The 13,221-nt window shown below is 35.3% G+C and overlaps 1 protein-coding gene across 1 annotated transcript in view; it reads left to right on the top strand.

Annotated features, from left to right (window-relative positions):
* Positions 1–2,891, top strand: part of LOC108683253 (transient receptor potential channel-like) — a 40,134-nt gene extending 37,243 nt beyond the window's left edge. The window contains 2 exon segments of the mRNA XM_047883025.1: positions 164–187; positions 347–2,891. Coding sequence (XP_047738981.1) covers positions 164–187; positions 347–2,800 — 2,478 coding nt within the window. The 3' untranslated portion in view covers positions 2,801–2,891.
* Positions 2,892–13,221: the final 10,330 nt, after the last annotated feature.

The following is a 13,221-nucleotide window of genomic DNA, read 5'->3' as shown; positions in this document are numbered from 1 at the left end:
CTAGAACCTTGCCAAGGCATAGAACCTTGCCAAGGCATAGAACCTTGCCAAGGCATAGAACCTTGCCCTGTCTCTTATACACATCTAGATGTGTATAAGAGACAGGGCGGGCACTACTGAGGTATGAGAGGCCAGGGAGGCCAGCACTACTGAGGTATGAGAGGCCAGGGAGGCCAGCACTACTGAGGTATGAGGCCAGGGAGGCCAGCACTACCGAGGTATGAGGCCACGACCAATTCAGAGGCAATTAGTGCACGCAGAGGCAATTAGTGCACGCAGAGGCAATTAGTGCACGCAGAGGCAATTAGTGTACGAAGATAATCGGTTTAATTACCCTGGTTTGCAGGAGCGAGTGCGGCTGATGGCAGAGCGCAGCGAAGTAACCGTCCAGCGACTGGAAGACTTCAACTCTAAGATGATGTCGACGTTGAACGCCGTTAATACGGCAGAGTTCCGTATTAAAAGACTGGAAGAGGAACTAAGCCATGCCAAGGATAGCTACTCCGTTATCCATCGGTTCATGGTATCCTACATGGATCAAAGAAGATCACGATCTACGTCACCGAGATCCGAATTTGGATCCAGGTCTGGATCTCCTAAACCTGGACGTATGTCACCCTTTGAGTCTGGAAGCTACAGTTCCAGGTCCGCGCTAAGAAGCATGCTAGAAGAAACTGAAACTAATATGTTCAGGAAAAGATACTCTAGCGTTTCCGAAGAAGATAGCGATAACGAAGGGTCTTCATCTGATGAAAAACGCAAGGTGTTTTCCGCTGGAAAACACCGGGTGAGTCTTTCGCCATTGAAACGTGGTGCTGGACTTGATGGAGAGTCTCGTAAAGATGGTGAGTTTGGTGATGAAGCTATTGTGGATGGTGTATCTCCTCTCACCATGTCAACAGAGAAGCAGCGAGGTGTTCGGAGACCTCCGAGAAACAAGGCCTCTGAGACAAGAGACCGTAAGGTTCCTTCCAGCAACGCCAAGAAACAACGGTCGTCTTTCCGGGATCCGTCCAAAGACAAATCCATCGAAAAAACCTTCCCTCATTCACGTGTTTCATTCCGGGACTACGATGAGAGTTACTCTAGGGAGGATTCTATGATAGAATCCAGGGAACACACCCCAATGCTGGACCGACCTCCGGTCCAAAGGTCCATGTCTTCCCCGGCCGAGCAAACGCCAGCCACTCGCGCCCTACGGGACCGGGAGAGAAGCCATTCCTCTTCCTCAAGTCGCCCTAGAATTAAAGTTATTCCTCCTACATCGCCTCCGGTGCCCATCATCAAAATTAACGCAGAGTATACGAGTCTCGCGGACGAGCTTGAGAACGTCGTAATGGCCCGGCTTTCCCCACCGTCTACCCCTGGGGTCTGGTTTGGCAGAGTGAGGCATCATTCAGAAGGGATGGGGATGGCGCTTAAGGGCTTCCATCATCCCCTTAGGGATGCAGAAGAAGCTGATTTCCTCATCATGGAGGGTCTCATTCAGAGGAGACTTCACCGAAACTCCGAAAATCTAGCGGTGTCTCTGGAAGAATTGTGTTCAATACCCACGGAGTTTGCCGAACAAGAACTGCCGACGAATGTTCAGTACACCGAGGAATCCCGTGTGGCCGTCATAGACGGGACTGAGGTCGTCGAGAAGTATTCTGTGGTGCACCAACTAGCGTCCCAAGATACAAGGGGCGCTGAATTTGATCCTCAACAATATCCTTCAGATGGGATTAGACACAATCGAGTTCGCAAGCATGGTCACCTCGGCGAACTTAAAAAACGCCACAGCATCTGCGTTGGAGACGCGACCAAACTCATGGCGGGCGCTACCTCCGAGTTGGCTGTTAGTCCTCCTCCTCAGAAGATGGCTCCTGCCATCATCTCTGAGTCTCAAGATGTCACCAAAACTTTGAACGCTCGCATGGCCTCGCCTGAGTCCTCGCAAATAAGTTCTCAACATTCTCCACAACTTCCACGTGCCCAAATTCCGCGCCATCTTGGCTTTTCCACCACCGCTGGCAGTTCCCTCCTTCCCCCGTCCCGGTGTATCACTTCTCCTGTCCATCCCCTGCTTATGGAGGACCCGTCTACTGTTGTCCCTGTCGTTTCTTACGCCGGGCCTTCAGGAAGTTTGATTCCTCCTGTCTTCCAGTTAGCTTCACCTGTCTTGCCTGAGATGTTCCCGTCTTACACGCCTAGCCAGTCCCCGTCTAACCGTCTACCTCGATCTCAGTCTCCGTCTAACCGTCTACCTCGATCTCAGTCCTCTTCATCTGTCTCCGAACGGTCGCTGGTATTTCCAAGGACCCCTTCACCCTACGCAGTTCAAGGACTCGATGTATCCTCAACCTCTGTTGCCGAACAACCTTCTTTGCTGCATGTCCGAAGCGTCAGTAGATCTGTTACATCTGTTACTTCGGTATCTCCTTTAATTCCAGCGGTACCGGCATCACCAACGCTCGCACGGTCAGTTTATGCTCTCAGTGTCGCCGTGTCCAACAGGTTACCAGCCACTAAACGGTCCGCGTCCTCCTCGGAAATCCGAAATCTTCCGTCCACTCTGGCGGTAACTCAGTCCGAGACAGCGGCTCAACGGTCACAAAGTGTCCATCTTGAGGCCACAACTCCACAGTCACAAAGCGCCCATCTTGGGGCCACATCAACTCCACAGTCACAAAGTACCCATCTTGAGGCCACGTCGGGGCCTCAGTCACAAAGTGCCGCTCTTGTGACTGCGTCAAGTGCGTCAGAAGTTCCACAATCCCCGCAGGATCAACAACGAAGTTTCTCGTCAGCTCCGCCGTAATTTCCTTGACGCGAGAGCCAAAGCAAGAAAGTCGGTTAGGGCTAATGGGTGTTTTGATTCTCTGCTTGAACCTTCATAAATCCCCAAATAAGTATTAAATCCCCGAAAAGAATAAAGAAATTCACCTGCAAAAAAATGAAAAAAATGTCCCCCAAACCAAAAAAATAAAACCTAACCTATAAATCTGAACTGAATGCGAGCTTCGACATTATGACACACGTTCGATGTAAAGTTAGCTATGCATTTAATGTAATAAATATTTGTGTTGATGCAAAGTGCGTCTCGTGGCAAAAAGCTTTTGATTTATTACGTTGTTTGTTGGGAAATAGTTAAACCCAAAGACTGGGGAAGATTCTCTACAAAGCTTCGGAACATTTACCCCAAAGTTGTTCTACATTTGCCAAAGTTTTGTAAATTATTTCCCTAAGTTTTGGAAAATTTACCTTAAGTTCTGCTCCCATTTACCCCAGGTATTGTGATCATTTACCCTAAGTCATGGGAATATTTTTCCCTACGTCTCGAAAATCTTTAAAATAACATAAAACCAAAGTTTTATGTCAGAAATAATAATCAACTCAATTTAGTCATCATTTTCTCGTTGATTATAAGCCGATTTTGAGTGCCGTCCTGTTGAATTTTGAAGCATGGTTAAATTTAGAGCTCGGGTAGGGATAGCATTGTGAGTTGAGTAACGATTTACTAGCTGGGGTAACGATTTAGTAATTATTTAGGATGAATTATTAATTGTAGAGAAAAGTATCGTAAAAAAGTATTAATTTTTCGTTCATTTTCGCAAAATTGTGTACAATAGCTGGCACTCCCCACACGTGTCATTGGTTGCCAAGTACTGTTACTATTTGTCACAGGTTTTTAAGTACTACTTAGCTTTATTTGTCACAGGTAGCAGAGTACTTTTTCTTATTTGTCGTATTTTATCCAATTAATTTGTCTTAATTGTCATAGGTTTCCAAGTACTGTTATTTGTCGTAGGTTGCCAAGTACTGTTATTATTTGTCACAGGCTGTCAGGTACTGTTATTATTTGTCACAGGTTGCCAAGTACTGTTATTATTTGTCACAGGTTGCCAAGTACTGTTATTATTTGTAACAGGTTGCCAAGTTCTGTCATTATTTGTCACAGGTTGCCAAGTACTGTTATTATTTGTCATACGTTGCCAAGAACTTTTTATTATTTGTCATAGGTTGCCAAGTACTGTTATTATTTGTCACAGGTTGCCAGGTTGCCAAGTACTATTATTATTTGTCACAGGCTTCCAAGTACTGTTATTATTTGTCACAGGCTTCCAAGTACTGTTATTATTTGTCACAGGTTGCCAGGTTGCCAAGTACTATTATTATTTGTCACAGGCTTCCAAGTACTGTTAATATTTATCATAGGTTGCCAAGTACTGTTATTATCCGTCAGTGGTTGCCAAGTACTGTTATTGTTCGTCACAGGTTGCCAAGTACTGGTATTATTCGTCATAGGTTGCCAAGTTTGGTTAATATCCGTCAGTGGTTGCCAAGTCATGTTATTATTTGTTACAGGTTGCCAAGTACTGTTATTATTTGTCACAAGGTTGCCAAGTACTAGTTTTCTTGTTTGTATTTATTGTGTAGTTTTCTGTGTTTTATAATAGATGCTTGTATAGTGCTGTGTTTTGTCACTTGTGATGATATGGACGCGTTAAGGAATGACGATTGGTTCACTGATTGATGATATTGACTATTAGTGAAGGATGAAGTTGGATGATTTTCTATATTTTAATAGTGATAAAAATTGTCCAGTCTCTTTCTTTCTTTCTATTTTGAGTTTCAGCAGTTCTTTTTTCTTCTCTGTTTCGTCTCTTTATTGAAAATGTTCTAATACATCACTAGGCCTGTATTTAAATTATTCTAATACTTCACTAGGCCTATTGAAAATATTCTAATACATCACTAGGCCTGAAAATATTCTAATACATCACTAGGCCTGTATTTAAATTATTCTAATACTTCACTAGGCCTATTGAAAATATTCTAATACATCACTAGGCCTGTATTTAAATTATTCTAATACTTTACTAGGCCTATATTGAAAATATTCTAATACTTTACTAGGCTTATAGAAAATATTCCAATACTACACTACGCCTATATTGAAAGTATTCTAATACTTCACTAGGCCTATTGAAAGTATTCTAATACTTCACTAGGCCCATTGAAAATATTCTAATACTTCACTAGGCCCATTGAAAATATTCTAATACTTCACTAGGCCCATTGAAAATATTCTAATACTTCACTAGGCCTATATTGAAAATATTCTAATACTTCACTAGGCCTATATTGAAAGTATTCCAATACTTCCCTAGGCCTATAGAAAATATTCTAATACTTCCCTAGGCCTATTCACTGAGAGGCCACCGGCGTATTTTTTCCTGATGATTTTTTCTGTCGTTTTTTGGTTGGCGTATAATGTGAATAAATTGCGTTAAATGATATGAAAATAAGCGAATAATTTAGGTCTTTGAATTATATTGAAGGCTTTAGATAGGACTAAATTATTGCTCGTGTAAATTTGTGATGAATTCTAGTTGTTGAATTTTGAAATTGAAGTTTTCTTTCTGATCTGTGGCTTCAGTTTCTGCTTCATTTTAATTTTATTATAATTTGTGTTTTTTTTTAATTTTTAATGGCTTTTTTATTATAAAAATTTCTTTCATAACATTTTTTATCTATTTCCTCCTTTGAAAATTGAATTTCGTTCTTTACATTTCAATTCTTTTTCCGGTACATTTTTATTTATTTTTTATTCTAATATATATATATATATTATACATTTTATTTATTTTTATTCTAATTTACACGTGACAACTCGCACACTTATTAATGTATAAATAAATATTGAATATTTATAAAATATTATAAATATTTTATATTTAAAAAACGAATTATTAAATTACATAAATATTATATTATAACATATAATGTATATTATATTATATAATATAATATATGAAATAATCAGACACAATTAATTGATCATATCATGGGACGAAACACGACGCGTATAAAANAGAACCTTGCCAAGGCATAGACCCTTGCCAAGGCATAGACCCTTGCCCAGGCATAGAACCTTGCCACGGCCTAGAACCTTGCCAAGGCTAGAACCTTGCCAAGGCAAAGAACCTTGCCAAGGCAAAGAACCTTGCCAAGGCAAAGAACCTTGCCAAGGCAAAGAACCTTGCCAAGGCATAGAACCTTGCCAAGGTATAGAACCTCCTAGTCAAGGCCAACAATTTTATTGTCAAGTCTTGTCAATTGTATTGTTGCTTGTCATGTGTAGAAATTTTATTTTTGCCCAAATTATAAATTGCAATTCATTGTTGAATTGCACGAGTTACTGTCTTGTTGGTGGCCTTTTTTGACTTAAAAGTTGAAATTCTTGTCAAAATCTGCTGCCATTTCGTGTTTGTCTAGCAGATTCTGTCAAAATATTATTTTGTCAAAATATTTGTATTTTGCTTGGATGCATTCTGGATGCATTTGTTCAAAATTTACTCTCGACAATTTGTCAGAAAATCATAAAAGCGATCGCAATTTTTTATGGTGTGTTAATATGTCCATTTATGGTACGTAGCTTGCCTGGCCATTTATGGTAGCTTGCCTGTCAATTTATGGTAACTTGCATGGCCATTTATGGTTGCTTACCTGCTTATTGTACGCTTATATTGTGCCGGTTTGCCTTAGCTTTTGATGTGATCGCAGTAACGTAAAATTTGTTTGTTATGGTGACGTAAAGCTGTATCGTATGGTGACGTAAAGCTGTATTGTATGGTGACGTAAAGCTGTATTGTATGGTGACGTAAAGCTGTATTGTATGGTGACGTTTGTGATGCAGCCGTAGCATTAGCCGTGTTCATACGTTACATTATCCCGTATTATTAAGCCACGTAGTGTCGGAATGTGAGTAGAACTAAAGTTACAAGTTCCTGTATTGTAAACTTAGTCAATTAACTTATTCATATATAGAAGACTTAGGAGAAATGATGAATAACTTATTGTCTTGATACGTGACAATGTTTGATGAGTGATTGTTTCATTATGAATAATGATGAATGTTGAATTAGATTTATACGGGAAGTATTGAAAACTCGCTTGTATTAATACGGGAAGTATTGAAAACTCGCTTGTATTTGTAAGGGGCTATATTGAAAACTCCACCGTATTAATACAGGAAATAGTGAGAACTCAGCATTAAAAGGCATATATACGGGGCAATATTAGAAATTCCTAAATAATAATACGGGGTGATATTGAAAATTCCTAAACATTAATATGGGGTGATATTGGAAATTCTTAAATAATAATACGGGGCGATATTGAAAATTCTTCCGTAGTAATACGGGGTAATAATGAAAATTCTTAAATATTAATATGGGAGATATTGAAAATTCTTCTGTGTTAATACGGGGTAATGTTGAAAATTCTTTTGCATTATTATGGGGTGATATTGAAAATTTTTCCGTATTAATACGGGTAATATTGAAAATTCTCCTGTTTTTGCAAGAAGAATAATTTTGTAAACTTGACCGTATTTATAAGGAAAATGTTCCGAAAAATGTAAATCATGACTCATTCAGTGAATATTTTCGTGATCTATTCATGATTGATACATAGCATTTACAATGCATTTAGTCCCGATTCACAATTAATACGAATCAATAAAATTGATGCGTCCGTTCATTAAGTGCTTTCTAATAATAATAAATGTAGGTATATTTTTTTGTGGTAGTTACACTTAATAAATTTTACTGTTTTTGAGAAATGCTAATTTTATCAACTTTTATTTTGTATAATTTTTTGTTTAAACTTGAAAAAAATTGCTGATTATACGCGCTTGAACTAAGAAAATCTAATTCGTGAATAAAATAAGTTTTTCTTGGAAAATTTTATATTGATTTTGATTCCTTTTTGTTTATTAATACTTTTAAAATAGTCACAACGAGTATTATGACATAATAAAGCCATAGCCATTAAACACACATTTTGGAATTAATTTTTTTTATTTTTCTCATATTTCAAATTTTTTATACTTGGTATTTTATTTTCTGAACTAATTTCACACCACCGTGAGCATTTTTGAGCAAAACTTTAGCAAAATAAAAATCCATATGTGAATCGTTCTTAAATTTTACAAAATCGTGCGAAATTCACTTATTTATACAAATTTGTCCAGAACGTATCCACTTTTTTGAAAATTTTCCGAAATTTTACCAAATTTTGCTGCATGGCGAGTTTCGTGAATGGCAAGTCAGCTACGATATGTAATATCTTTACGCAATATTCAGAGGCGCAATATTCATTCATTCAATATTCAGAGGCGCAATATTCATTCATTCAATATTCAGAGGCAATACATGGATTATTTTCAGCTTTGCAATATTTTGGAGGGATATTTTAAGCTGATATATTTCAGTTGATATTTGCCAGCAACATTTCGACTGAATACTTTCAGGCATTCGGTATTTGATAGTATTTTGAACAGTGGTATTGGAAATTATACAAAAAACTGGTATTTGAAACTATTTTAAAAATTGGTATTTGAGGGTATATGAAAAACTGGTATTTGAAAGTAGTAAAAAACTGGTATCTAAAATTATTCAAAAAACTATTTTTTGAAAGTATTAAAAAAATTGCATTTGAAACTTTTAAAAATTGGTATTTGAAACAATTATAAAAATTGGTATTTGAAAGTATTTTAAAAAATGGCATTTGAAACTATTTAAAAACTGGTATTTGAAAGTATTTTAAAAAGTGTTATTAATAAATAATAAGTATTGTGATGCTTTTGCTCAATTAGACGAAGCCTTTGTTAGTGATAATTGTAGCTTGGGATTGAAACAATTATTAATTATTGCGTACAATTATTAATTAATATAAATTATTAATTATTGCGTATTTGTTTTAAATAATCTAACTTTTTGAATCTAGGCCTGCTTGCTGTAAAGTTATTCATGTTTAAACAAAATGATTTTATTTATATATTTTTTAAATTGTGTGGCTGTAACGAAATTTTTAAAAATCTTTATCAATATTTAATCGTGTTTTATAAAAAAAATCTTATCGAAAATCTGCATATATGGTGAATGTTTTAAAAACTTTCTTCGAATTGACTGAAATATTTATTTATTTAATATTTAACCAAACATTGAGTCTTAAATATTAGACTTAAATACACATTTTTATTAAATTAAATTTTTATTAAATTTATTAACACTGGTTATGATTTATGGTGAAGGTCATATTCTCATTGTATAATATCCGTCCGTATCATGAAGTATCATGAATTACAATAAAAGATTGAGTATCATGAAGTCAATATCACGCTATCCGTCCGTGAAAATGTCCACGCAATTATACTTTTTATCTATTTTCCTAGTAACAATTATTTTCGTTTTGGAATCTTACCAAATATTAAAAGATTTTCTCGATTTTAGAGATTTTTCAATTTGATCTTTTCCAACTCAAAAATTGATTTTTTCTGTATGAATAAGAATTAGTTTAAACATTATTTCAATTTGATAAATAACATTCGTCGTTTTAAACATAGTTAATGGAAAATGTACGAAAAAATATGAGATAAATTAGCCACTCTATTAATAAATATCAACTAATTGAAAAATAATTACAAAATTTGAATTTCATGCTTTTTTAAAGAATTTTTCTCGCCATTTATTAGCAAAAGAATTCGGGAAAAAAGCCTGAAGATTTTTTCAGTCCCTCTTCATTTCAATATGGATTTTAAATTTTAGTTTTTATATCTATATAATTAATTTATTTAATTAATTATTTTACTCAATTAATTATTATATAATATATAGCTTATGCTCATATTTTCGTATTAATAACTTGGATTAGGGGTGCGGAAATGACGATTTAATTACAGATATTTATTAAATATCTTGATGAGCAATATTATTTATTATATTGTGATGATTATTGCGACTATTATCAAGAAGATGATTGATTACCTTTAAGATGATTATTTTAATTAATTATAACCCATGATAACATAATCCTACTATCATAACAAGAAAAGATGGATTAATAGGTCTGTTGAGTGAATAACTTATTAATTGCAATCATTTAAATATTGTGATAATTGTTCTATTGTAACGATTGATCTATGCTGGCAATAATTGAACGAAAATTGCGACATTCTTGGTACATGGTAATTTGATTTGGTAATGGCAGATAAGTACAATGCATAGAAAGTACTGCGCTTAAATAGTACTATTATGTACTACACTTAGCGTGTGATTATTACACATGAAGTGGGCACTATTTTATTCATGACTATTATTATTGTGACTAAAACTAAACATGAAAAAATCTCAGTGAATAATTATATGAATGATTTTTACGAGATTTTTTCCGCTTTCGTTTATGATGACAGATTTTTGCCGAATATTATAATGTGGAAGTTTATTTGTTCTTAATTTGGCACTAATTTTAAATGATTAGTCCTTCTTTTATACATATTTTCGTTCATTTTCTCTCTCATTATCTTGCTCATTATCATTATATTCGGGTTCTCTTTCTAGAATTATCACAGTTATTTTGTTCGAATTAGATTTTTTATTTGTTGTTTTCCGTCACAAATAAATATGAATTTCTTAGATTCCGTTTCTTTTAAGTAACAAAACTTCGATGCTGTAACTTTTAGAAATAAATTGTGGGGTTAATTCGAGCTTTACTTAACCCATATCTTCTAATTAGCGAGAAATTGAGCGAAAATTTAAGTAGTTTACATAATCAACTTAGGATGATGAATGTTATCACCGGATCATCTAAGTTAATGTTGTCTAAACATTAAAAAATCGAATAATATAACGTGAAATGTTAAAATATTCAACATGAAATGTTAAAATATTCAACATGAAATGTTTCAATATTCAACATGAAATGTTCAAATATTCAACATGAAACGTTCAAATATTCAACATAAACGTTCAAATATTCATCATGAAACGTTGAAATATTCAACATTAAATGTTCAAATATTCAACATGAAACGTTGAAATATTCAACATGAAATGTTCAAATAATCAACATGAAACGTTCAAATATTCAACATGAAATGTTCAAATATTCAAAACCCTAAGAACATCAAAGGACGTACGTAGTGCAACAACTTGAAGGCTGAATTGTGATCAGTTAGATATTTTAATTAAAGATATTTAATTAAACCTAGATATTTTAATTAAATTATACCACAAAATAGTATGTAATCGATGCAGATAAGCTACTTGCTCCCAGTCCCGGTGAGCATTACCCTCAAGACTCAAGAGGAGAGCCGTCCTTGCGTCATATTTGAACAAATTGTTGAGAGTACAGTAACATACATACTGTTATCATCTAAACTGACAGTGTTAATTATTTCGTTAGATTCTATCATGTAATGAAATGGTATATGTATGAAACAGGCATGCCTTCAATTTGGGAGTTATTTCTCGAAAACTTGTCCATTTTCTCGATTTTATTTATTAGTATACCATAATATTCCATTTTCTGTAGCAAATCGTTCAAAGAAACTATTCCAAATTTTAGTAGGTACTATAGTAATTTTCACCAAAGAGGGTCATACCGTCATTGTAACGTAAGATTGAGATTGGTTGTTTTAGTTCGAAGTATTTTCACACATGAGGTAAATTCACAGACATGCTTAACTAGTTAATAGCAATCACTGTTCTAACGTACAACGACCAGGCACATCTCATTAGAAGTATTGAAGTATCACCACGCATCTAAGCCCATTTAGCTTTTAGGTTTTGAAATATTGTTATTCATTTCTCGCGGGAGACTTCATGTATTACAAATTAAATCCATCATAAATGTGCTTTTGGCTATGCATTATGTGTAGAAATGTATATGAACAAAAGTTAATGAAAAGGATTCAAATTCTTCATGAATCTCAACTTTTAATATCAATTAATAGTTTGCCACAGTTTTTTGGCTATCACTGAAACTCGTACTTCGTTTTCAGACTAACAATTATTTTCACTCACTAAGAATCGAACACGAACAGAGTCAATGCAGGCTAACGATCAAAATAAAACCTTTTATGTCGCAGAAGAAATGTATTTTAGCTCATACCCCCGAAGTTCTCAACACATTATCCGTATTAATCTTCATTAGTTAGCCTTCAAGAAATTTCTTGTTATCAGTTGTTCTGGGCCGGTGTCGCCGCATTCTTTCAAGACTGTCGTCATACTCGTCATATCATTTTTAACCATTTTAGTATTTTTGAGGCCGAAAGGTCGCTACGTCTGAGCTAGAAGAATGACGTCGTAATGCATAGCCTAGCGTAATCATATTGGGTTATTCTCACTTTCGACGCACTTGTTACATGTTTCTCAAACCAATGAAATGTTTTCCACGAGACTGCAAGCATCGATCAGCACACAAGAAAGTGAGGTTCCAGCTAATATCCTCATTCGACCAGCAAGTGAAGATGCTAACTTTATCTGAAAAGCTTTGCTTAGTTCCAGAAGCACCGCCATTCAACAGCCTTCATATAAAAGGGGTCACACTTTAAAAGCTGAAGACGCTCAAGTGCAGAACACGTGGCGAACAATGGATTGATATGGCGAACAATTGATCGATCAAATGCGGCGGAGAATCGAGTGATTCCGTGGATCTTGTTAAAATAAGCACCTCGTGGAGAGTATTTTTAACAAGAACATTACTGAGATGTTTATTCTTAACAAGGTTAATTGAGTAAATAATGCGAGTAAATTAAGTATTTCTACACATTTTTCATGAATCACAATTCAATGTAAAAAATACACTGCGTTTCATTAACAATGATATACCAGGGTGCGTTTTCTTAATAAGGTCATATATACTAAGGTGTTTATTCTTAACAAGATCCGAAATGCGATAGCTGAGCGCAAAGTGGTGACTTACATTAAATAAATGCTTTATTCTCCTTATTTCATTCCTCCGTACTCTCTGAGCTGACTATTTCCAAGATATAAGCTTTGAACCTGTGTAACCTGAAGCGATCGTAAGGTTTCACTAGAAATGACGGGAGATGAGGTCGTTGAACATGATTAATCAGACAACGGGTATATCTGTCTCAAACGCTATGGTTGGTCAAGTTTCTAGATTTAATATAATATGAAAGATTCTGGTTCTTTTGAAACCATTTATAAATAGTGATGTTCTATTACAGCGTCAGCTCCTTAAATTACAGAATCGGATCTTGTTAAGAATAAGCACCCCAGTATGACCTTATTAAGAAAACGCACCCTAGTTTATCATTGTTAATGAAATGCAATGTATTTCTTACACAGAATTGTAATTCTTAACAAATGTTTAAATCGACCTGTAAGGGCACGCGATCCGCTCTACTTAAAGTCACTTGTTCTGCAT

The sequence above is a fragment of the Hyalella azteca genome, unplaced genomic scaffold, assembly GCF_000764305.2.
Source record: "Hyalella azteca isolate HAZT.00-mixed unplaced genomic scaffold, Hazt_2.0.2 contig11821, whole genome shotgun sequence".
Taxonomy (NCBI): Eukaryota; Metazoa; Arthropoda; class Malacostraca; order Amphipoda; family Hyalellidae; genus Hyalella; species Hyalella azteca.
The sequence above is the reverse complement of the archived record's forward strand: the minus strand, read 5'-3'. Positions and strand labels throughout refer to the sequence as shown.